This window comes from Lampetra planeri, chromosome 33 (assembly GCF_965212315.1).
Source record: "Lampetra planeri chromosome 33, kcLamPlan1.2.h2, whole genome shotgun sequence".
Classification (NCBI taxonomy): domain Eukaryota; kingdom Metazoa; phylum Chordata; class Hyperoartia; order Petromyzontiformes; family Petromyzontidae; genus Lampetra; species Lampetra planeri.
Window position 1 is genome coordinate 100,092 of NC_136139.1, and position 24,855 is coordinate 124,946.

Consider the following 24,855-nt stretch of genomic DNA (forward strand, 5'->3'; position numbering starts at 1 on the left):
ATCGGCGTAGGCGAATGGAAACGCGTTGACCAATCACGGGCGAGGATCTGACGTCACCTTGGGTCAGGGGTCGCGAGTCGGAGTCTCCGCGCTGATTGGTCCGCGCATTGGGCGTCTCGCTGCGTCCTCGCCACGGCTTCCGGGTGGGGCCCGAGCCGGGAAGACGTCGCCACCTCCACCACCTCTTCCACCTCTTCCACCTCCTCCACCACCACCTCCTCTATCACCTCCACCACCACCTCCTCCTCCACCACCACCTCTTCCACCTCCTCCATCACCTCCACAACCACCTTCACCACCACCACCACCTCTTCCACCTCTTCCATCACCTCCACCACCACCTTCACCACCACCACCACCTCTTCCACCTCCTCCATCACCTCCACCACCACCTCCTCCATCACCTCCACAACCACCTTCACCACCACCACCACCTCTTCCACCTCCTCCATCACCTCCACCACCACCTCCACCACCACCTCCTCTATCACCTCCACCACCACCTCCTCCTCCACCACCATCTCCTCCACCACCACCTCCACCACCACCTCTTCCACCTCCATCACTTCCACCACCTCCTCCTCCATCACCTCCACCACCTCCTCCACCACCACCTCCTCCACCACCTCCTCCTCCTCCACCACCACCACCTCCTCCTCCACCACCACCTCGTCTCTCTCCTCATGGCCGCGTCAACTGCCGACGCCGCGGGCGAGCAGGGCGCGGCGAGGCGGCGCGCCGCCCACGGGATGCTGCAGCGCTACTACGGCCTGGGCGGCCCAGAGGCCCCGGGCGTGGCGGGCACCCAAACCCCCGAGAGCCGCGGGCCCTGCGACATCGACGGCGCTGACTTCGACCCCGAGATCTATCTGGGGCAGGTGTGAGACACACGGGGATAGCTAGCCATGGGGGAGGTGTGAGACACACGGGGATAGCTAGCCATGGGGTAGGTGAGAGACACACGGGGATAGCTAGCCATGGGGCAGGTGAGAGACACACGGGGATAGCTAGCCATGGGGTAGGTGAGAGACACACGGGGATAGCTAGCCATGGGGCAGGTGAGAGACACACGGGGATAGCTAGCCATGGGGCAGGTGAGAGACACACGGGGATAGCTAGCCATGGGGTAGGTGAGAGACACACGGGGATAGCTAGCCATGGGGCAGGTGAGAGACACACGGGGATAGCTAGCCATGGGGCAGGTGAGAGACACACGGGGATAGCTAGCCATGGGGCAGGTGAGAGACACACGGGGATAGCTAGCCATGGGTAGGTGAGAGACACACGGGGATAGCTAGCCATGGGGCAGGTGAGAGACACACGGGGATAGCTAGCCATGGGGCAGGTGAGAGACACACGGGGATAGCTAGCCATGGGGCAGGTGAGAGACACACGGGGATAGCTAGCCATGGGGTAGGTGAGAGACACACGGGGATAGCTAGCCATGGGGCAGGTGAGAGACACACGGGGATAGCTAGCCATGGGGCAGGTGAGAGACACACGGGGATAGCTAGCCATGGGGGAGGTGAGAGACACACGGGGATAGCTAGCCATGGGGCAGGTGAGAGACACACGGGGATAGCTAGCCATGGGGCAGGTGAGAGACACACGGGGATAGCTAGCCATGGGGCAGGTGAGAGACACACGGGGATAGCTAGCCATGGGGCAGGTGAGAGACACACGGGGATAGCTAGCCATGGGGGAGGTGAGAGACACACGGGGATAGCTAGCCATGGGGCAGGAGGGAGACACACGGGGATAGCTAGCCATGGGGCAGGTGAGAGACACACGGGGATAGCTAGCCATGGGGTAGGTGAGAGACACACGGGGATAGCTAGCCATGGGGTAGGAGGGAGACACACGGGGATAGCTAGCCATGGGGGAGGTGAGAGACACACGGGGATAGCTAGCCATGGGGCAGGAGGGAGACACACGGGGATAGCTAGCCATGGGGCAGGTGAGAGACACACGGGGATAGCTAGCCATGGGGTAGGTGAGAGACACACGGGGATAGCTAGCCATGGGGTAGGAGGGAGACACACGGGGATAGCTAGCCATGGGGTAGGTGAGAGACACACGGGGATAGCTAGCCATGGGGCAGGAGGGAGACACACGGGGATAGCTAGCCATGGGGCAGGTGAGAGACACACGGGGATAGCTAGCCATGGGGTAGGTGAGAGACACACGGGGATAGCTAGCCATGGGGGAGGTGAGAGACACACGGGGATAGCTAGCCATGGGGTAGGTGAGAGACACACGGGGATAGCTAGCCATGGGGTAGGTGAGAGACACACGGGGATAGCTAGCCATGGGGTAGGTGAGAGACACACGGGGATAGCTAGCCATGGGGGAGGTGAGAGACACACGGGGATAGCTAGCCATGGGGCAGGTGAGAGACACACGGGGATAGCTAGCCATGGGGCAGGTGTGAGACACACGGGGATAGCTAGCCATGGGGGAGGTGTGAGACACACGGGGATAGCTAGCCATGGGGTAGGTGAGAGACACACGGGGATAGCTAGCCATGGGGCAGGTGAGAGACACACGGGGATAGCTAGCCATGGGGTAGGTGAGAGACACACGGGGATAGCTAGCCATGGGGCAGGTGAGAGACACACGGGGATAGCTAGCCATGGGGCAGGTGAGAGACACACGGGGATAGCTAGCCATGGGGGAGGTGAGAGACACACGGGGATAGCTAGCCATGGGGCAGGAGGGAGACACACGGGGATAGCTAGCCATGGGGCAGGTGAGAGACACACGGGGATAGCTAGCCATGGGGTAGGTGAGAGACACACGGGGATAGCTAGCCATGGGGTAGGAGGGAGACACACGGGGATAGCTAGCCATGGGGTAGGTGAGAGACACACGGGGATAGCTAGCCATGGGGCAGGAGGGAGACACACGGGGATAGCTAGCCATGGGGGAGGTGAGAGACACACGGGGATAGCTAGCCATGGGGCAGGAGGGAGACACACGGGGATAGCTAGCCATGGGGCAGGTGAGAGACACACGGGGATAGCTAGCCATGGGGTAGGTGAGAGACACACGGGGATAGCTAGCCATGGGGTAGGAGGGAGACACACGGGGATAGCTAGCCATGGGGGAGGTGAGAGACACACGGGGATAGCTAGCCATGGGGCAGGAGGGAGACACACGGGGATAGCTAGCCATGGGGCAGGTGAGAGACACACGGGGATAGCTAGCCATGGGGTAGGTGAGAGACACACGGGGATAGCTAGCCATGGGGTAGGAGGGAGACACACGGGGATAGCTAGCCATGGGGTAGGTGAGAGACACACGGGGATAGCTAGCCATGGGGCAGGAGGGAGACACACGGGGATAGCTAGCCATGGGGCAGGTGAGAGACACACGGGGATAGCTAGCCATGGGGCAGGTGAGAGACACACGGGGATAGCTAGCCATGGGGCAGGTGAGAGACACACGGGGATAGCTAGCCATGGGGGAGGTGAGAGACACACGGGGATAGCTAGCCATGGGGTAGGTGAGAGACACACGGGGATAGCTAGCCATGGGGTAGGTGAGAGACACACGGGGATAGCTAGCCATGGGGGAGGTGAGAGACACACGGGGATAGCTAGCCATGGGGTAGGTGAGAGACACACGGGGATAGCTAGCCATGGGGGAGGTGAGAGACACACGGGGATAGCTAGCCATGGGGTAGGTGAGAGACACACGGGGATAGCTAGCCATGGGGGAGGTGAGAGACACACGGGGATAGCTAGCCATGGGGCAGGAGGGAGACACACGGGGATAGCTAGCCATGGGGCAGGTGAGAGACACACGGGGATAGCTAGCCATGGGGTAGGTGAGAGACACACGGGGATAGCTAGCCATGGGGGAGGTGAGAGACACACGGGGATAGCTAGCCATGGGGGAGGTGAGAGACACACGGGGATAGCTAGCCATGGGGTAGGTGAGAGACACACGGGGATAGCTAGCCATGGGGTAGACGGGAGACACACGGGGCAGATAAACGGGAGACGAGAACCGATGGGGGCAGTTGTCTTCGAGACCCCGGACTGGAACCCAGGGTCCTAGCGGTTACTGGGGTAGTGTCTCTTGACAACCATTAGAGACTCCCAGGGAGAGACCTACGGTTTCGCATTGACAGTCTTGAAGCTCTTTGTTGTGGAGGAACAAACAAACCTCGCATTCATCTTGAAAAGCAAAACATCGGCAACCTTTCAAGGCCAGAGGAGATACCCTGCTCGCCTCTGTTCAACATGGCCCGAAACGTCACATTATATACATTGTTTTAAGGCAGTCTTATTAACGAATGTTTCGTGATATGTTTTGTGCTTGTGCATCACTGCAAACGCGGCATCACCAGATATTGTATTGAATGTTGGTGTGGAGTCGGGATCTGCGTGCAGTCCTAATCACCAGGGCGTCTGTGCAGCTGCGGAAAGATTGCAGCCTCCCCGATCTGATGAGCCGGGAGGCCGACATGGTGCGGCAGATCCGAGCCCTGGACAGCGACATGCAGACGCTCGTCTACGAAAACTACAACAAGTTCATCTCTGCCACAGGTACGACGAACTCGGCCGGTTAGACGCGGGCAGAATTTACCAGGGCTCTTGCTATCACCCTGCAGTGTGCATTGACCTCAATCCATCAATTCCTGGAGCTCGTAACTCAAAACAATTTAAACACGGTGCTGCATGCACACGTATCACGGGGCGAGGAGTTGATTGTGAAGCTGCCTTGTAACGAGTTCACCACGAACCCACATCGTCTGCAGCACGGTGTGTGGAACAGAGCGCCCCCCTCGTGTACGTATCAAGGGTCACTTACATTTTTTTTAAAGCAGTTCTATGAACTCTCCTTCCACAGGCCGTTTACTAACATGGGATTTGGAATGAACACTTAATTATAAATTTTAGCAAAATTTATTTCACATGTAATAAATCGTATCTGTGGAAAGTAATTATCTCCGAGATTAACGAGTGCAAGCATGTGTAAGTAAACGTGCATATACAGTACAAGTGCTGTCAGGTATCACAACTCGGATGATTTGACGCTGTACATGTGGCTATCAGACGAAAAAAACCGTTACTCGGTTGTTTTTCATCGGCAGCCATGGGGTGAATCCACTCCTGGAGCAAGGTCTTCGTGTCGTTGCCGTCCGCCAGTCTTTGCGATTCCATATTGCTTATGTAAATTATCTAATCTCATCATCGCTTCATCTCCATGGTGGTTATATCAGGATTCCCTCCTATGGAATTTACTGACGCATGTTCCAGGTAAAAAAAAACAATCATTAAGCGCTATTATGGAAAATGTAAAACGAATGTCATTGAGAATGTGTGATTTGTGTCAAGGGAGTCTTGGAAAAGGCTCCCCCAGTAGTGATGAACTCCGCTTTCGAAAACAAGAATGTGCGCGCATCTCCTTGCAGACACAATTCGCAAAATGAAGAACGATTTTAAGAAGATGGAGGATGAGATGGAGTGCCTCACCTCCAACATGGCTGCCATCACGGAGTTCAGTGGTAAAATAAGCGGCACCCTGCAGGACCGTCGGCAGCACATCACCAAGCTGTCAGGTGCGGGCTCGCCCAACAAGCGCTTTCAGACAGTGCGTTGCGTGTATTCCGTCACCCCAAGTCTTCACACAGCCGCAGGATGCGACGTTCTCGCAAGTCCCAAATCGGGTGTAGGCTGCAGCCAGCTGGGCCTGGGTTTTGCTCCTCGCACGTGCCGTTAAATTGCTCAGCTCCAAGAGCTGCCCTGGAACCAACACTGTGTGGTAGCAACTGTGCGAGAGCTACGGGAGCTGTGTGGTCCAGCCAGGAAGATCGATGATAATTGCCGTGATTAAGAAGTGAACTTCGACCTCATTGCAGCAGCTTTACGTGCCTTCGCCTTCCTGTGTGCATGCTGGCGATGCGTTACATACAATGCATTTGGGTGAACGTGACGTTTATCATGCCACTGTGCCGGTGTCTAAACACGTGCCTCGTGTTGTTCTCTATTTGCGCTAGTCACCCGCAACTCTGATTAGCACAGTTGGCAATGTACGGTGCGAAAGAAGTTCAACATACATTTGTTAAATTTCAGCGTTTCTGTAGCTTAGTGTTGTAATTTGTGCTGTGTTAAATCTGCAGGTTATTTTTCAGAGCCGAATTGCACTGCAGGGAATTACTTTTCCAATAGTTTCAGTTCTTCATGTGATGCAGTTGTTTTTGGTTTTGTTATGATTATTTGCTTTGCTTTTGTCATATTGGTAACCCGGGTCACTCTTGCAAATAGACTGTCCTGGCCTCTGGAGTTCTCACATGGTTCATCAAAATAGACTTGCAACCTGCCCCCCGCAGGTGTGCATGTGCTGCTTCGCAAGCTGCAGTTCCTGTTTGAGCTTCCCGCACGCCTGCACAAGTGCATCGAGCTGGCGGCGTGGGGTCAGGCAGTACGCTACTACAGCAAAGCGCGGGCGGTGCTCCATCAGTACCAGCACATGCCTTCCTTTCGTGGCATCCAAGACGACTGCTCCAGCATCATGACCGCGCTCGCGCATACTCTGCATGAGCGTTTCCGGTGCGTGCAGCAGATATTGCACTGCCGCTCTACTAGCGATACAGACGATGCACGAAACTCACTCAAATTATTACTCAATTGGGATTGCCCATGCCAACTTTTAGAACACAGGTATCAAAAGGGCCATGGGCCTTTGGATCAAAATGTTGTGTGTGGAAAAGCCCCTTGCATGGTTATTACTGCGGTGATATTTGCTTTTAATGCGGCCGCCACGCAACCCGGTCTCTGTGGATACCTCACGTGGGTTGCAGGGACAGGGAGGCGAGCGCCAAGGAGCTGGCGGAGTGTGTGGACCTGCTGCTGCAGCTCGGGGAGCCGCCAGCGCACCTGTGGGATGAGTTCCTGTCCCATGCTCGTGCGCGGCTCTGCTGCGACCTGGAGACATTGCAGTCCGTGCCCGGAGACGCAGGGAGGATGCAGCTCGACGCGGGAAACTTTGGGGGCAGCCTTGAGGAAAGTGGCAATGTCCAATCTCCACCCACCGACATCCTGGAGTTTATTGACCGGGGCTGCAATGGCTTCATCAGCAACATGTGCCTGTCAATCGCCTCCTTCCAGCAACTGTTCATCAGCCAGTGTAGCGACGGGGACTCGGCACAAGCCCTTGAAAAGTTGCAAGCGTTTGTGAACGAGCTTATGGAGCGATACTTTGAGCTGGTGGAGGCACGCATCAAGGAGGAAAAGAGCCTGGGAGACAATTCACTGCTGGTGCGTACCGCTTTGAAATACGTAATCAACCGGGCTATGCGTTAATTGTGTGTTGACCGACTCTCTGTGTTGCATTACATTACATTTCGATATTTTACTAGGTTATTTAATTTTAGTGTGTCTTTCTCCTGATTTTCAAGCTTGCGTGCCGTGCCGCGTCGTCATCTTACTTGCAGCAGCATCACGTTGCCGTCCACTCATTGATATGCTAATTTTTTCTCTGCCCCCTCCCTCTCTCCGCCCCCGCCCCCCTCTCTATATTTAAGGCACCGTCACAGAAACGACCTCTCTTTGTGCCGATATGTGTCCTCTTTCTGTGTGTCCTTGTGATGTCTGTCTGCTTGTATGTCTGTCTATAGTTTTCTAGTTAGATTTTTGTTGCTATTTCTTTTATGCCTGATGATGATTGCTTGTGTTGCAATCGAAACGTCGTAATATGCTATTATTTAATTTATTATTTTATCTTTAGACGTGACTTAACCGAAAGAACCAAAGAATAATTCCTGCAGTCACGAAAGCTCCAAAATTAAAAGCGTACCGCTTCCTTGACTTGTGTTCCCCTGCATGTGTAAGGAGCACTGCGGTTCTCGGAGAGTGGTGGCCATGATGTCCGCACCATAGCCACCCCTGCCTGCCACGTAAAACTGCTGACCGTCGACGCCGTGTTGCAGGTGCGGGCGTTGGACCGATTCCATCGCCGCCTGCAGGCGCTGTCGCGGTTGCTCCCGGGGCTGGGCGTTGTGGCCGTGGGGATGGGCATCGTGGAGCGGTCTGCCCGCGCGCGCCTGCAGCAGTATGCCCGCGCTCTGGAGGTAGCGTGCGCCGGCCGCATCACGTTGCACGCGGCCGCTTGCACATAGATCGCATTTCACACGTACAACCGCAGGAACAGCGGGGTGCCCGCATCACCGTCTAACTCTCCCGTTAGAGCAATACTTGTCCTATTCATTGTAACACAATTTCTCTGCTTGGCACAACAGTCTCATCTGAGCTCTCGTAGAAGAACTGTTACCATTCTGGCTAAGGAGGCATCGAAGAATCCTGATTTTATTCTCCGAGCCAAAGCCTCTAATTCTGAGCAATTATTGCTGCTGTTATACAAAGCACAACTTGACTCAAGTTGGAATCCTGCTGTCACATCTGGGTTGAGTACCCAGTTCCTACCTCACTTCATCTGATAGAAACAATGTAAAGCAGTCGGTGATTGACGATTCGGCGCTCACCAATTCACTCCAGTCACTCGTTCACCCATAGTCAGTTACCATCCTTACTCTTCCCACTCATTGATTCGTCCACCCATGTTGAGGATGCTCTACCTGACACCGTTTCATCTCATTACTGTTCAACCACAAGTCACACCACACTGCAAGTCACACTTCTCTTTCTGGTTTTTCTCCCAGGCTGCTTGACTGAAATTCCCCCTCATCTCTTTTCTCAAAGCTCTTAAAACTCAGCTCACTTCAAGAAAGTTTTGCATGTTTTTCGTCTATTACAACTGTAATAGTACGATGTGTTGCTGGCTGCTTGAAAATGTTGGCTATTGGCCTGGTGTTCAGCAACTGAGCTGAAAAAATGTAATGTGATGAAAGGAGATGTCAAGCCTTGTGCTATCCCATCAACTTGCAGTTGAGGTTAACATCTTCACGGTTTGTTAATATTTTGTGGCACATTCTAGTTTTAGGAGTTGTCGTCTCCCACAACACAACCGCACTGGGCACGCATTGCCAGAAGGGGAGCGGTGGGAGCGCTGCTGTGACACTGCTGTGACCCTGTGGCACCGACGAGCAGGAGTTCCTGGCGGACTGTTTGACGGATGCACGGCAGGCGCTGGCTGCCCCACGCCTCGTGGGAAAGGACAGCCCCAGCCTGCCCGAGCTGCTGGCCCAGCTCTCCTGTGCCACTCTCAACAAGATTAAGGCCGTGCTGGCTGAGGTGCAGCTGTTCTGTGCCAAGGACATCACGTTCTCGGTCAAACCGTACTTCAAGGTGAGCTCACGTGAACCGCGTTGCAGAGACGCTCTTTGTTCATCTCCTGAACCGAATGAGAATACCGCTCGCTCAGTCTTGATGTGATTTGAAGATTATTTTTTATATGTCGACATTGTGTAACGAGCACAAAAAGACCATCGTCAGGCAAAATTCGATTTTAGTTTTTTCCCTGTTATCCTGATTATTTGATCATCTGATGACTCCGCTGTGTGCTGTGCTAGGGCGAGTTCTGCAGCCAGGGAGTGCGGGAGGGGTTGGTCGTGGGCTTCATACAGCACGTCTGTGCCCTGGGGAAGCACTACAGCGAGGGGAGCCCTGGGGGCCCCGGGGAGCGTGGGGCCACCCCTCCAGCTCTCCTGTTGCTGCTGTCGCGCCTCTGCCTTGACTACGAGACGTCCACCATCAGTTACATCCTCACGCTGACGGACGAGCAGTTCCTCGTGCAGGTACCACCCGGGCTTCTCTCGCGTAGCCGAAGCGCCGACTCGCATGCTGTGCCCGACCTGCATCATTTGCTCGGTCCTTCGGTGTCGTTTGCCTGAAATCCGCGATGAGACGTCGGAGACCTTGCTGCCGTGTGATAAACAGGGACTTGCGTCGGGCTGTCCGTAGTGCGGCGCGGGAGTGGGGGCACTGCCCGCTCGACCCTCTGCAAGGGGAGGTGCGACGGAGTCAACACGCCATGGCTTCTTTAGTCACGGACGCAACTCGTTGCTGTAATCTGCTAATAGATGTAATTCAAATCTATAATTGACTAGAGAACCCATCACAACACAAAAGTTAATGGACAGAAACAAATAGATTAAACAGGGTTTGCAGCATGTATCAAAGCTTTCGCCCTTATCCCGATCACCAATGCAAAGAACGGAACGTGGCCAATTTATTTTGAGCTGGTGGTCTGGATAAGGCCAAGAGCTTTTGTATGCGCAATGCTGCACACCCTCTTGTGTTGTAACATGGAATAAGCGTAAAGAGGAAACGTCTCCACTGCTGCTAACAGCTGTGCCATAGCTGTTCCAGTCGGGGCGCCCAGGACCCCGGCAGCACTGTGTGCAGAGTGCCGCCAAGCTCAAGTGATTTTGAATGCGGCCGTCCACGGTGTTATGGTTGTGGTGGCGCAGGACGAGTCCCCGATGACGTCGGTGTCGGCGCTGTGCGTGCGGGCGCGCGAAGCGGCCACGCGGCTGCTCACGCACTACGTGCGCGTGCAAGGCCTCACGCTGTCCCAGATGCTGCGCAAGAGCGTGGAGACACGCGACTGGGTCCACTCCATCGAGCCGCGGAACGTGCGTGCCGTCATGAAGCGCGTGGTTGAGGACATCACGGCCATCGATGTGCAGGTCGGAGTCAGGATGATGGTGCAGTGGTGACATTTGTGCCTCGCAGAAAGGAGGCCTGGGTTCAATTCCTGACTCGGGTGCCTGTCTGTGAAGAGTTTATATGTTCTTCCCCTGTTCTGCATTGGTTTTCTCTGGGTTCTCAAAATTCTTCCCAAAGCTAAAATCATATTATGAAACTGGTGTTGGCCAAATATCCCACTGCTAACAAATTACCTGCAAATCACTCAATTGGGATTACGTCAGCAACCCCCTACTGCTAAAAATTTGGCAGGATCCTCCTAAAAAAGTGTTTTTGAGACTTTGCTGGGTAAACACGCTGAATAATAGAGAACTAACGTCAGAGGGTCCATTGAGAGACCCATAGGATTAATGTCATTAGCGTTGAAGTTGAAGGGAGCCGTGCCATGGGTCTAGGTCGGGTTGCTGTTTGAAGAGGGCGTGCGCAAGGCTCACAGCAGCGACTCCAGCAAGCGCGCATTCTCCGCTCACAGCAGCTCCCGGCAACTACAGCAACCACCCCCTCGCTACGCGCCCAGCTATACACCAAGGTATGCACACACACTCCCCGATACCCACACACTACGATCTCGGTTTGGATCTTTGCCTACTGTATTTTGATTACATGGAGAGATAAAGGTGTACCTGCTTGTCTCTCTGCCCTATCTGTCTCCCTGTCTGTGCCTCCCTGTCTGTCTCAGTGCACCCATGGACACAAGCCTCCTAAGCAACATTCAGAAGTTGTTTTCCGAACGTGTGGACATCTTCAGTCCCGTAGAGTTCTCAAAGGTGAGATTTGCAGCATTGTACTTATTTCTCTGAAATTTCTACGGCATGAGAGACACGTGTCCAAGCGAAATACAAGGGGGTTTAAAGAGGGTTTCCGTAGCCTGCAACATAAATGTGAGCATTAGCCTAGTTAATGGGGGCACGACCTAGGCACTCATGTGCAATCTTATTTTAAAGATTTTACTGCAAGATGGCAGATATTTCTCTGTAAATGGTGGCACCCGCACACATCTGTCCTGAGGGTGGAAAGATGATTGAGATGTATTGAACAAGGATCGGATATGGCAACAGCTCTGAACGACAGCAACAGCCGAGTGGTAGCACATTCGCCATTTGTTGCAAAGGGTCGCAGTTCATGTCCAGCGGCTGCGCTGGTTAATATTTATTGGTCATAACCAATTAATAATAATACATGCTGTCTGCGTCAGAGTGGACGTTAAAGATCCCTTGATATCTTTGAAACAGCCCAGTGTGTGCTGGCATCGGGGTCTAATTTGCCTTGATTACTCAAACGGCATTACACAGCAATCATTACTCCTAACGAGCAGACTAATGCACACTTGCAGGCCAGGTGCCTAGTCCCCTTTTAACCACAGGGGCAGCTGCCATTGGGGGTGCCTTAGAAACGTTTGTTAATCTCTGATCACATGTAAAGTCCTCTTGAGATGCCTCGGCATAAATTGCACTCTTATCAAATACACGTCATAATTTCCAAATTAGTGCACTCGCTACAATCGGGATATAAAACGTGTTTGTGATGAAGTGGCAGATCAGTTGATGGTTCAACTTCTGGCAATGTTGCTCCGAGGTAGATTTGTTTGAGTCTTAAAATTCGTGGGAAACTGTAAACTGTTGAGGGAGTGGTGCTGTCAGCCACACTCTGCACGTGCGACAATCGGATCGTTAGGAACGCTCAGAGGGCATCCACGGCTCCAGCTCCTCTCGGAAGGGGGTGGGTGGTGCAGTGGTGCTGTTGGGTGGTGGGCCACCATGACAGTGGAGCACCTCAAAGGAGTGACCTTGAATGGTCCCTAGCGCAGGCCCTACTGGATGGGAAGATCTGGCTTAGCCCAGACTCTGCTCTACAGGGAGGGTGGTTCGCCAGTTCCGAGGCTGTGATAGCCGTGAGGCAGCCACAGATTAAGGACCAACCAAGCCAAGTCCGTGCTGCTGCTATTTTGTGAAGCTCGCAGAGCAATGGGATGTGTTTTCATCGAGTGACTAAGTGGAGAGTCATCATGTTGATGCTCACGGGTGCCCTGTGAAAAATTACTTTTTTCAATAAGTGTAGAGACAAATCTCGTGTTGTAATTATATCGACAATCAGAATCGTATTCTGCAAACTGTATACGGACGCACGGTGTTTCAACAAAGCATGGTTTAACGGCACTTTGTCTGCTGTACCTAGGTTTCAGTGCTGACAGGCATCATCAAAATCAGCCTGAAGACCTTTCTGGAATGCGTGCGTCTGCGCACGTTTGGCCGGTTTGGGCTGCAGCAGATCCAGGTGGATTGCCACTACCTGCAGCTCTACTTGTGGCGCTTCGTGAGCGAGGAGGCACTGGTTCATGCCCTTCTCGACGAGGTGCTGGCCAGCACTCTGCAGCGCTGCATCCAGCCCATCCCCATGGAGACCAGCGTCATCGAAGTCATCTGTGAAAGGGGCTGAGGCATGGCCAAAACTATTAAGCTCCTTTATCCAGGAAAGTCTCCAACTCTATTCAGGAGGGTCCAGTCAAGTTTTTTGCAGCAGGGAGCAACATTGCTCTGTCACCAAATTCCAGTGACAGTGTGCTTTTTAGATATTTGGGAGAAAACCCATGCAGACCAAAGGGAGAACATACAAACTCTACACAGAAGGGTGCCTGAGTCGGGAATTGAACCCAGGCCCTTTTTGCTGTGAGGTGTGAGTGTTACCACTGCGCCACAACCCTGTTGCTCTATTGACTGTTGAACTTCTTTCGCACCGTACATAGCTAACCGTGCTAATCGGAGGTGTGATTGGCACGTTTGGTTATGAACCGCATCACTGAGGTTTGCTTGCAGTCTTCTGCAAATGACGTTAATATTTCTAGAGAATCAAAGTTTGGCTGGACAATGCAGAGTGTCCCCAAGAAGCCAACTGTAAATGTACAAAATCATTGGTGGTTTGAGCTTCGGTGGGTTCACAAGAGGCTGCTCAGTCTACTGTAAGAGCCACTTTACACAAGTGCCCCCATCTGCATCTTTGTAGTTACATCTCTTTGTAGGACTGCCACATGGATTACCAGTTACTAATCTGTCACCTGAAAAATATAAATGCTTTGGAATTAAAATGACTTCCACAATGTAACTTTTTCCATTTTATTCAATTAAGCTTCATGGCTAAATAACCAAAAGTCCAGAGCAGTCTGGGATGCACAACACCAAAAAATAATGTTACATTAGACCACATGTAAGTCCTGCATGTTAGTGTGGTTTCAACAATTAACGAGCAAAATTCTGCTGTCAAATCGTGCAAGCAATATGTATCAGTGGTAACCAGTGCAGCGTGCGAGGGATAGTTGGAGACACGGATGATGAGAACCGCATCATTACCTTCCAGTGGTGATATTCCATGGAGAGGAACGATTCTGACCAAGGCACACATTTGCCTGCTACTGATCATCTCACCAAAACAGCACAGATAAAAGGGAAGAAACTGCCGATTGAGCCCTCCTGTAATCCACGTTTATCAGTGGGTGTCCTTGCGCACGAGTTACTTTCACGAATTGAATCGAGTTACACTGTATCCCCATTGATAAGTTTCACTAATATATAGATGTTATAGAAATAACGTGTAGAGTATGCAGGATAGGTTAATACGATTCTTAATATAGGTTATGTATAATTAAAGGATGGATTGTAATATTTCTGGCCTGTGGCTCTCATGCGAGGCAATGGTGACCTTCAATACAGACATGCTTTCTCAAAATTCAATATTTGCTGCCGCAGAGTATCATTTAACAGGTGTGCTCTGATATAATATTCTCATTTTCCGTTTGTATTTTAAAGCGCACTCACAAAGATGTTAAACATTGATACTAAACAAAATACATTATTTTGATTGGCAGCCTTAACTCTTACTCCGCGTTCATAAGTAATTAGTGTGTGCAGACGAAAGCCAATTTAATTATACCATTTCCACCAAGGCACTATGTGGGTCTCGTGGCACTGCCAGAGGGTGGGGGCCATCGTGCGGCTCTGCCTTCCCATGCCACTCATAGCGGCACGGCAAGCTCCTCCACCTTCTTGACAAAGCTCCGCACGTCCTCCGCCAGCAGCAGCGGCTGCTCGAAGGCGGCAAAGTGGCCGCCGCGCGGCATGTACTCGTAGGATACAATGCTGCGGTACTTGGAGGCCAGCCATGCGCGCGGGGCATGCAAGAGCTCGTTGGGGAAGGCGGCCACCCCCGTGGGAACCCACACGGGCATCCTGTCGGGCACAACAACCACGTCATCACCGCAAAGCGCTTCCCCGAAACTCGAATTCTACGAGCCATTGATATGGACCGTAGTGACTCCTGCAATTGTCAATGCAATCAACATTGGAGTTATCCAATGTGATCAAATATCATGGTATTTATACCAAAACCATAGCATCTAATATGCAGTTAACACCATAGCAATATTTATTAATTAGCACGGATGGCTACGTATATTGCGAAAGAACATAGCTCTGTATAATAAAGCACGTATGCAATTGAGAAACGTTATTAAGCATTAAATGTGTCCAAAACCATTTATTTCTACAGGAAAACCTCAATGAGTCAACTCTTTTCAGGAGGGTCCTGCAAAAAAATGTCTGCAGTAGATGGTGATGCTGCTATGTGTAATCCCAAGTGAGTATAATTTGCAGGTAATTTTCCCGCTTTATGATGTTTGGTCAATCCCAGCTAGATTGTGTGTTTTTTTTAGTAAAGACAGAAACCCGAAGAACCAAGAGGAAGCCCATGTGGAGTAAGAGAAAAAACTTCACACTTGAACACCACAAAAACCTGTGCCATTAGGAACCCTTCACCTGACAGCTGACCAAATTGTGTACCAGCGTTATGCCAATTACACTCACCAGTAAGCTTAAGAAGAACCCTTACCACCAAATGTAATTAGACGAGAATTGTTATGGCACACATTTGATTAGATCATTTAGTGGCCTAATACAAAAGCAATTGTGAATCAATACTAGTTGCGAAAACCTACGCGTTGACTTACTGTGTGCCTTTACTTTTGAACATGTTGCGGCTAAAGTTCTCCTTGTAGAAGCGCATGGACGATGTGATGCAGCCACTCGCCCAGTAGATCATCACCATGCACAGGAGCTCATCCAGCTCAAACAAACTGTGCCACAACAGACGTACCCCATCAACGCCCACACCCCATCAACGCCCACATGGACAGTGGCTTCTGAATTTCAATCCATATGAAGCATAAATGTTAAATAATTTAATTCGATCCATAGCAGCTGTTCGGGATTTGATTCTGCCCTCAAATGATAACATCTGTAGTCAGATTCCAAGAACAATGCCGAACATGGTGAATGGTCTCGCATCCTGTGTCTGCACGTACGTTTCAAGGCCCCCGTCCTCCTGATCCATGTTTTCTCTTTTGGTCCAGGTGCTGAACTTCTCCAGCATATAAGCAGCCAGACCAGCAGGGGAATCGCTGAGCGCAACCCCTCAAATCAAACACCGAGACGATAAATAGAAATGGCACAGAAAACGAATGACAATTATATGGTAACAATACCCATGACATTTGGTTAGACACTTGGACATGAAAATTCACGACAGCACAACCATGTTAGTTTACATCAAACTGCCAAGCATTGCTTATAGCACACATTTCAAGTCTTAAGGATAACCTTGATACAGTTTTTCACAATGTTGAGTGTCTCATGGTCCTGCAATGCATTCTCAAGTTATTGTTTACCTGAAAAAAATACACTCGGCACTCTTTACTGCAGTCTCACCAGCAGCTTCTACACCTGGTTCAGGTCTCATGTAAGCATCAGCTCCAAAGGTTACGTACTTTAAATCCTATGCGAAACAAGTAGAAAACTCAACTATCCACAGTTATTCTTTTATTTACTATGGGGGTGTTTATTAAGTTGCGACATTGTGGTGACAACTATTGCTGATGCACAATATTACGTTTCTTGATTTTCTTGGGTTTTTTCCCAAGCCTTCCATTATGAATCTCACCGATTTGAATCCTTTGGGTTTGACATGTTATAGTGATTAGCCATCCTGTATCTCCATGCCATACAGCCTAAGGCATGTTGCACTATTGTATTCAGGGCTTGATAAGGCCTCCCTCTAACAACCAAATATTGATCGCAAACCTCTTCCAAAACCATTCAACACGACTGCCAAAGTGGTAGTTGATTCATATTCTTTGTTTTTTTCGGTAAAGTCACGTAGTTAAAAAAATAAATGAAAACTAAACTAAATCACGACGTTTCGGGCGCAACACAAGAGTTCTTGCGCCCGAAACGTGATTTAATTTAGTTTTCATTTATTTTAATTTTTCTACCTACGTGACTTTACCGAAAAAAACTGAGTGAATCCTTGCAGTCACGAAAACTTCAAATCTGGTAGTTGGATGTTTAATTAATCAACAAGTGCATGGCTAATGGTGTTTGTCTTGCAATCACCGATTAAGCAACATAAGAATTGGACTCTGCAAAGTAATACAAATGTTTTAATAGAAACTGGGATGCCATTCAACAAATTAACGTGCACAATTACAGAAACTATGAAAGTAAAAACAAGGGGCAACCCACCAACAGTGTCCGGTTTAGTGCCCTGGATGTGCATGTATCCGCTTTCAAGGAGGACGTTTTTCAACAACTGCGTGCAAGGAAACACTCTCTTGATGTCAGTAGGGGTGAGGCCAAAAAGCCCAGGCATCCAAGGCCCCAGCACAGCAGATGGCAGCAAACGTCCCAAGCCTCCTGTGACTGTCACGAAGTTCAGGTGGAGACCTTTCACGCACCTGTATCCGTACACCCCACAAGAATGAAGGAACGGCACTAATACATGCCACAAGCACGCTCGCTCATTCCACGATTTAAGACCAGGTAAAATCTTATTGAGACGAGGGGGCCCGAGTACACAAAATGATCATAAAATGTTGGATGCTCACCAAGGTCGCATGATTGCCATGTTGGTGCCAATTAAGGAGCCCCAATCTCCACCCTGCACATAGTACTTGTCATGTCCCAATCTCTCCATCAGCTTACAGAACAACCGTGCTGCACACAACGCGTTAAACCCTGCACATCCACACCAAACGACACAAATAGTTCACAATCACAAGATACAGCGACAGTTTCCATCCTGGCAATATGGGATAGCATTGCACATCACCACCACCACCACATTAATATCCAAAGCAGGCTCGTACATCCCCCCCCCCCCCCCCTTTACTTTCAAAAGCAGTCCAATATGCTCTTGTCCACCTCTATCCATTTGATGCCCAGCTGCCTTCAGTAGCGGTCTCAGATACATTTGTAGTGTGATAGCACTGTCTGTTCTCCAGCAACGACAACTGCGGTGGACATATACGCGGGTGTGGCGGCAGGGCGAAGGAACTGGGGCAAGGGTCATGGGAGACCATCTGGAAGCCCCTGGAACCTGCGAGTGGGTTCGACAAGGGAGGCACGGCCAGGGCGGAGCCAGGCCGCGCCGGGTAGCTGAGCGGGAGCTCGTGGCTGCCGTCTTCGCTAAATAGTTGTTGGCTGTCTCGGTCGGCGCCGTCGGTGTTACACGGTCAGGGTTATGTTAAGGCTAGGCTAGAGGACTAAGGAGAGCGCGAGGGTGGACCTGTGAATCTGAAGGTGTTGATAAATAAGGTGCTCCTGAAAAATCTCGTCTCCCGCTCCGCTGACACTACACATGCACTGCAGTATTTTGCAGTTGCATCCCTCTGAAATATCTCCAATTGTTTTAACGAACCCGTTGTGTTTTGCTAATTTATTTTACAATCTACCAGTTGTAAATTGTTCATACATGGAATGGGTTGGCCAAGCAAACGGCATAATGGGACACGAGAGAATTGTAAAAATGCAGGATGAAAGGTGGGAACGGCCCCACGAGTGACACTGACACCAACAGAGTGAATGACGGTGAAATAAACAACAGAATCAAGTGTCACATGCAGCACTGATGTAAGTACGTTTATAAAAACACAACTCTTATAACCTAGGTTATCACAAGTAAGCATTATTCATGCATTGTAAGCTCTATTAAACAATTTTGATGTAGAACAGAACCAGGAGCAACAAAGTTCCATGCACACAGGGGAGAGTGTTTACAATGCAAAGTTCAATGCAGATAGCTGAAACAGAAAAACACTCAAGTGCCTTATAACATTTAACACAGATAATGTAACAATGGTCAGTGAGATTTTTATTTAAAGCTTTCGTGACTGCAGGGATTCATCTTCTTGGTTCTTTCGGTAAAGTCACGTAGAAGGGAAGTAATAAAATAATAAAAATAAAACATAATAAAATAAAATAATTCTCACGACGTTTCGGCTACAACGCAAGCAGCCGTCTTCAGGTGAAGAATGAGACACTACCAAGCTAGGAGCTTATATATAAGCTGGGTTGGAGGTGGAAGAGCGCCTTAACAAAAAGAATGTGCATATGAAGAGGAATTTAGCATATTCATGGCAAATGCGTAGGAGGTGGGTGGGGGGGTTTCATATTCATTATGCCCATGCATTATGCAGGATCAACAGCACCAAGGGGGGTGCAGGGAGTAGCATTAACAAAGGAAAGGAATGTTAATAGTATGTAGCTGCAGTTACTAAACAACCACGTAGAAAACTAAAGTATAAACTACATAAAAAACTAAAGTATAAACTGCATAGCACCATCAGTATACTTACTATACTCTACAATAAGCTGAGTTACTAACAGCAAGTAATACATTACAATTCTACGTCGTAAAAATTATATAATATGCTTCCATCTAAACTTTATTCTCTTACATCACACGAGCATACACCGTACTATATACTGCCATAGATAAACCCAACATTAAATTATATACTGTATTGCTATAAACCACCACGACTCACCCATTGACACGACGGTCAATGGTAGAACGTATAATAACAAATAGTATAACATTTATATGCTTAATACAATGTACAAAGTAATATATAGTATCGTAATTGTATAGTAAACATATAGCAGTGTGATACACATTAGGGTGAGTAGAATAATATATAGTGTTATATTAAAATGTATAAGGTATAGGGTGGTTTATAGCAATACAGTATATAATTTAATGTTGGGTTTATCTATGGCAGTATATAGTACGGTATATGCTCGTGTGATGTAAGAGAATAAAGTTTAGATGGAAGCATATTATATAATTTTTACGACGTAGAATTGTAATGTATTACTTGCTGTTAGTAACTCAGCTTATTGTAGAGTATAGTAAGTATACTGATAGTGCTATGCAGTTTATACTTTAGTTTTTTATGTAGTTTATACTTTAGTTTTCTACGTGGTTGTTTAGTAACTGCAGCTACATATCATTAACATTCCTTTCCTTTGTTAATGCTACTCCCTGCACCCCCCCTTGGTGCTGTTGATCCTGCATAATGCATGGGCATAATGACTTTTAAACCCCCCCGCCCACCTCCTACGCATTTCCCATGAATATGCTAAATTCCTCTTCATATGCACATTCTTTTTGTTAAGGCGCTCTTCCACCTCCAACCCAGCTTATATATAAGCTCCTAGCTTGGTAGTGTCTCATTCTTCACCTGAAGACGGCTGCTTGCGTTGTAGCCGAAACGTCGTGAGAATTATTTTATTTTATTATGTTTTATTTTTATTATTTTATTACTTCCCTTCTACGTGACTTTACCGAAAGAACCAAGAAGATGGTCAGGGAGAGTTGAGTTATAGGAGTTTTAAACATAACTTAAAAGCAACTGGTAGTGTTAACAGCCGAGGAATACTATTACATATTTAATTTGAACAGCAATATAAAAAACACAAGTTACCTTGTTTATGAGGGGCCTCTGAGAAGCTGTAGCCAGGGATGGAAGGGCAGATGACCTCAAATGCCTCGGTGGCACCGGGGCCCTGCGGCTCAACCAGCAGTGGCATGATCTTGTAGAATTCATAGAAGGAGCCGGGCCAGCCATGTGCCATGAGGAGCACTTTGGGTTTTGTACTTTCAGGGACTCCCAAAGGACGTATGTGTACAAAATGCACGTCAATCCCTGGGTATGCATGCAAAAAAACCACATCTCTTGTTAAGACATTCTGCCATGGAGAATAGTGTTTCATGCAAGCAATCATTATCTTAACAGGATAAAACGGTGGCTGAGTTAACCTTGACGACTATAGATCCCCTCTAAACCCATCTGCTGCATCTGAGCCACTCGTTATGCATTAAATAATGCAAGGCACCTTGGCCTCTCAGAATTTGTCAAGCAGCCTCTTCCTCAGAAGCCAAGTCCTGACACTGCCAGCAATGCTTGTTTTTTGTGCAATCAATACCTATTTGTGAGGCTCCTTTCAAATAAAATGCTCAGTTAAACAAAAAAATGATAAATTCTTCAACCTAACATTCGCATGAAACACTGTCACAATGAAGCATTCATACAAATGAAATGAAGCATCATAATGAAGGCCAACAATGTCTTCTTGTATGCTGTATATGATTGTATTAAGAGCCAAGCCAGAAGAATGTCACTCTTATTTTAAGAGCACTGGCAATTCTACAGACGGTTGGAAATGCCAAACCTAATTACAACCATGATAACACATCTGATATGTCTCGAAGCTCCGTGCATTTGACCATGTGCACCACACAGACGAGTCATGGGTCATCACAGTTAAACGTTGAAATAGGCAGAATTGACTACATGGGCTTGGGTGATCCCAGTCAAGTAGAGGGTGCTAATTAAATGTATCACTAAAATATAGCACTGAGCGCTGAATTATCCACATCTCTTCGCAATTGTAATTATGCTGTATTTGCATTTACCAATGTGACTCATGTTGCAAACCTGTAGCACGGACAATACAACTACTGGAGACTGCATAGGGGCTTGGGAGATTGTGGGGCATGTCTCTGTTATTTCAGGGCCACCCAAGGATAAGTTGATTCATACTGTGGAGGCTTTCCTGGCCACAAAACCTGAAAGCAACTTCATTCTCAATAAAAATTTGCATCGACAAGGCATGCTCCTGTGAACCAAAAAATATTCCTTTTGGTAATAACCAAACCGACCCTCTACCAATAGCGAGTGGTCCTTTGGAAACACTGGCCTCCACTAAAAGAATGTACGATTTTCACAATTAGATGTCACCAGAGGAGATGACCAATGTCCAACAACCATTAAAGCATGGAGGCACTTTTACTTTTGATTGTAAACATATACAAGTGCTTGAAAGCTTTAATAACATACATCTACTTTTTCTTTCGTGCAGCTGATGTAAGTGCATAGCAACAACTACAATTTCACATTCGGGTGGTCAAGCCAGATAACCGTGGCAGGAGCAGTGGAGTGTATCGCTGTGATGTCTCCTACGTATTTGTGGATCGGGCATTGCGTCGTTTTTTTGTATGGTCTGTTCTGGGTGACCACAGTTGCATGTTAGAGTTTTTAATTTTCCATTTGTGCATCAGGTATCTGCCATAGTTTGTGCAAATGCGGTTTAGAGTGAACCATATTTGTGGAAGATCAAAACCGGAGATCTTGCACAATAAGGTGTTTGTCCACGAGTTATTTTTAACTCCAATCAGCTCTCCAAGCTTCATCGGGGTTGAACTCTCATTGTTTAAGCACACGGGTGCAAATGTGCTTGCGTGACTTCAAGTGATGGCGAGGGACACCATTGAGGTCCTGATGAATAGGAAGGCGACGGTTTTCCTCGATTCGCAAGACTAAAATAAATGGCAAGCACTCACAATAATCACCCCTCACAATTCAGTGCCTCCAAGGCCAGTATTACCACAATCACACTGTACCTTCAATATTGGTGATATACTGGGGGTACTTGTTCAGCACTGCTACCGTGCGCTCCCAGTCAAACTCTTCAGCCCAGTACTTAAGCACTCGCTGCAGGTACGTGGAGTTAAAGCCATAGTGGAAGCGACTCCCCTCCAGAGGCTCAGCCAGACGGACCGATGCCAGGCGACGACGAACATCCTGCAGGTTACTCAGAGCTCACACATTCACCTAAACACAAGCTGTTGGGCAAACTAGCATAACCGATAATCACTGAATACCTGTCATTCAAGTGTTCACATTTACATTCCCCACTGCCATGGTGTTGGCAAGGGCAGTGTATACTCCCTTTGCAAATTGTTGATTTTGCATTATTTAGAAAATTCCTGATTTTAAACAATCTCACCATCACATTATGATTCACCAACACCTCTGCGGATAACTTATTTTGTAATAAAAAAACATTTAAAATCATAACTGCTAAATCCAGTTTAATAAAGTATTGTACAAAGTGTCTTACCAAACCAGAACTAATCAACAACCCGAATCAGCAAAATATACCACGAATGCATTACCTGCATGGTCTCAGGTGAGTATGGGACCTTGAAGGGCCTGATTGTCTCGTCAGCAGGAGTCTGAGATGGCTCGCCTTTACCCCACCATCCATCTCCCTCTGGGAGGAAGTCTTTGTCTCCCTTAGCATCTCCCAGCAACTTCCACAACCCAATGAACACCAGTGCAACCAGCACGACCGCCACCACAACGCCAGCCGCCATGTCTTTCACCTGCACACCGCAATGTGCAATGCAGCTGCTCAATACATCGTGGGTGGAACCCAGAGCCGGTTCAGGAAATTAACTTGCCACTTATCTTAGCCGTGGCCAGGGATAGAACTTAGATCGCCGCGTCTATGGTACAGTGCTGATTAAATATATATATACTGTCAGCGACCCTGTTGTAATTACATTTCGCAAGTTAAACTTTCCCTTGAACTTTGCCTCAGAACAGTGCGATAAGTGGGGGTCATAGTTCAACTCCCGTCAATGCACGGATTGTGGTGCTCCGTGAGCTCATCTCCGGGTACCCGTACCACTGCGCCCGGATACCTACAGGTCACAAAAGTAACGTTAATAATCCACTCCATTAATTACACTGCGTAACAAATGTGTTATTTTTTTGTTCCTGGGTAGTGTTATTTCCTAATTGCTTTTGCCTCAAAAGTACAGAAAATTTATATTATTCCCCACAAACTTTGCTTTGTGACCAGGACAGTGATATTTTGAAATTGACCTATTTTCAATGAGAATACGCGGTGTGCATTTGTGTCATTCCTTCACATGTCCTAGTAGTTGGTGTGTAATGTGAAGTTGTTGTTGTGTAGTTGTTGTTTTATGGTTCATCTTCTTGGTTATTTCGGTAAAGTCACGTAGAAGGGAAGTAATAAAATAATAAAAATAAAACATAATAAAACAATTCTACGTGACTTTACCGAAAGAACCAAGAAGATGAATCCCTGCAGTCACGAAAGCTTTAAATCGAAATGTTTTATGGTTGTTGTTGTGTAGTTGTTGTTTCATGCTTGTTGTTGTGTAGTTCTAGTTGTTGGTGTGTAATGTGTAGTTGTTGTTTAATGGTTGTTGTTGTTGTTGGTGGTGGTGCGCGCCATGATTACCTTGCAGCGCGAGTCGAGCGCCGTCTGCAGCTCTCAGCCCCACGTGACCAACCGATCCGCGCCCACGTGATGAGCAGCAGTCAGCCCACGTGACGAGCAGCCAGCCCACGTGACGAGCAGGCAGCCCACGTGACGAGAAGCCGGCCCACGTGATAGGCGTGTGCCGAGTGACGCCATCTTAGGTGGGGAGAGCGCCCACGCGGATCTTCCTCGCACCAAGAACCCTCCCTGCCTCTTTCTAGATTTGAAGTTTTCGTGCCTCTATCCGCCCAGCACTGTCAATGGGCGCACCGGGAGGGGTAAAGTGTGGCCGGGCCCGCTTCCAAGACGTCTGTTCAGTGTGCAAGTCGACCAAATATCCCCAGAGCGCTCTCTCGTGGAGGCTGTGGCAGAGGCGTGAGCGAGCGACTGGAGGAGGAATTCCACCTTTCCCTTTTAACATAAATATATAATATACTGGTAGGAACCTCCTGGTTACACCAGCCCACAGGGGATTATTGTGTCCGTCCGTCGTGAATCCAAAAAAGGGAGGGGTGGGCTGGGTGAAGAGGGGAGGGTGGGAGGGGTGGGGAGGGGCTGGTCACCCTGTGGTGCCCTTATAAAACTCAACGTTTAACCTACTCACGCCGGCTTGTGCCCGCCCTTACAGTCGGGCATATTTGCGGAATACACCACGCCGCCGTTGACCCTTGCCATTGACCGAGCAACCCAACGTTCCTACCAGCTCCCTCCACAAGAATGTGTTTAAGGCAAACGCACTTGAATTGAGGCAAATGAGCCAATAGGTGAGCGCCCCAAGC

At 49.0% G+C, this 24,855-nt stretch overlaps 2 protein-coding genes across 3 annotated transcripts; one reads left to right on the forward strand and one right to left on the reverse strand.

Annotated features, from left to right (window-relative positions):
- The first annotated feature begins 92 nt into the window (after positions 1-92).
- Positions 93-15,142, forward strand: VPS51 (VPS51 subunit of GARP complex). Its single transcript, XM_078609863.1, has 12 exons — positions 93-878; positions 4,424-4,553; positions 5,423-5,569; positions 6,341-6,560; positions 6,812-7,268; positions 7,940-8,080; positions 9,057-9,254; positions 9,479-9,703; positions 10,379-10,597; positions 11,012-11,145; positions 11,296-11,383; positions 12,792-15,142. Exons 1-12 carry the CDS (start codon positions 684-686, stop codon positions 13,050-13,052), a joined length of 2,415 nt encoding a protein of 804 aa, XP_078465989.1. The 5' UTR covers positions 93-683; the 3' UTR covers positions 13,053-15,142.
- Positions 13,713-24,191, reverse strand: EPHX1 (epoxide hydrolase 1). 2 transcript variants are annotated; one of them, XM_078609865.1, is made up of 9 exons: positions 24,056-24,191; positions 22,959-23,168; positions 22,404-22,584; positions 20,425-20,646; positions 17,545-17,674; positions 17,183-17,394; positions 15,967-16,075; positions 15,613-15,738; positions 13,713-14,836 (listed from the first exon to the last, which is right to left on the reverse strand). In XM_078609865.1, the coding sequence occupies exons 2-9, from the start codon at positions 23,157-23,159 to the stop codon at positions 14,623-14,625; spliced, it is 1,395 nt and encodes a 464-aa protein (XP_078465991.1). In that variant the 5' UTR covers positions 23,160-23,168; positions 24,056-24,191; the 3' UTR covers positions 13,713-14,622. The 2 variants fall into 2 exon arrangements, with proteins under 2 accessions (XP_078465991.1, XP_078465992.1); XM_078609866.1 differs by lacking the exon at positions 15,613-15,738.
- Between the last annotated feature and the right edge of the window lie 664 nt (positions 24,192-24,855).

What these genes read in the sequence shown, in the direction of transcription:
- VPS51 (XM_078609863.1), top strand. Translation starts at nt 684, where the DNA reads ATGGCCGCGTCAACTGCCGACGCCGCGGGCGAGCAGGGCGCGGCGAGG. An exon ending in TGGGAGACAATTCACTGCTG is followed by an intron (nt 7,269 to 7,939) that starts GTGCGTACCGCT and finishes GCCGTGTTGCAG; the next exon opens with GTGCGGGCGTTGGACCGATT. An exon ending in TCACGGCCATCGATGTGCAG is followed by an intron (nt 10,598 to 11,011) that starts GTCGGAGTCAGG and finishes CCATGGGTCTAG; the next exon opens with GTCGGGTTGCTGTTTGAAGA.
- EPHX1 (XM_078609865.1), bottom strand. Translation starts at nt 23,159, where the DNA reads ATGGCGGCTGGCGTTGTGGTGGCGGTCGTGCTGGTTGCACTGGTGTTC. An exon ending in GAGGACGGGGGCCTTGAAAC is followed by an intron (nt 15,739 to 15,966) that starts GTACGTGCAGAC and finishes GTTGTGGCACAG; the next exon opens with TTTGTTTGAGCTGGATGAGC. An exon ending in TTCAAAAGTAAAGGCACACA is followed by an intron (nt 14,837 to 15,612) that starts GTAAGTCAACGC and finishes TGTGCCCGACAG; the next exon opens with GATGCCCGTGTGGGTTCCCA.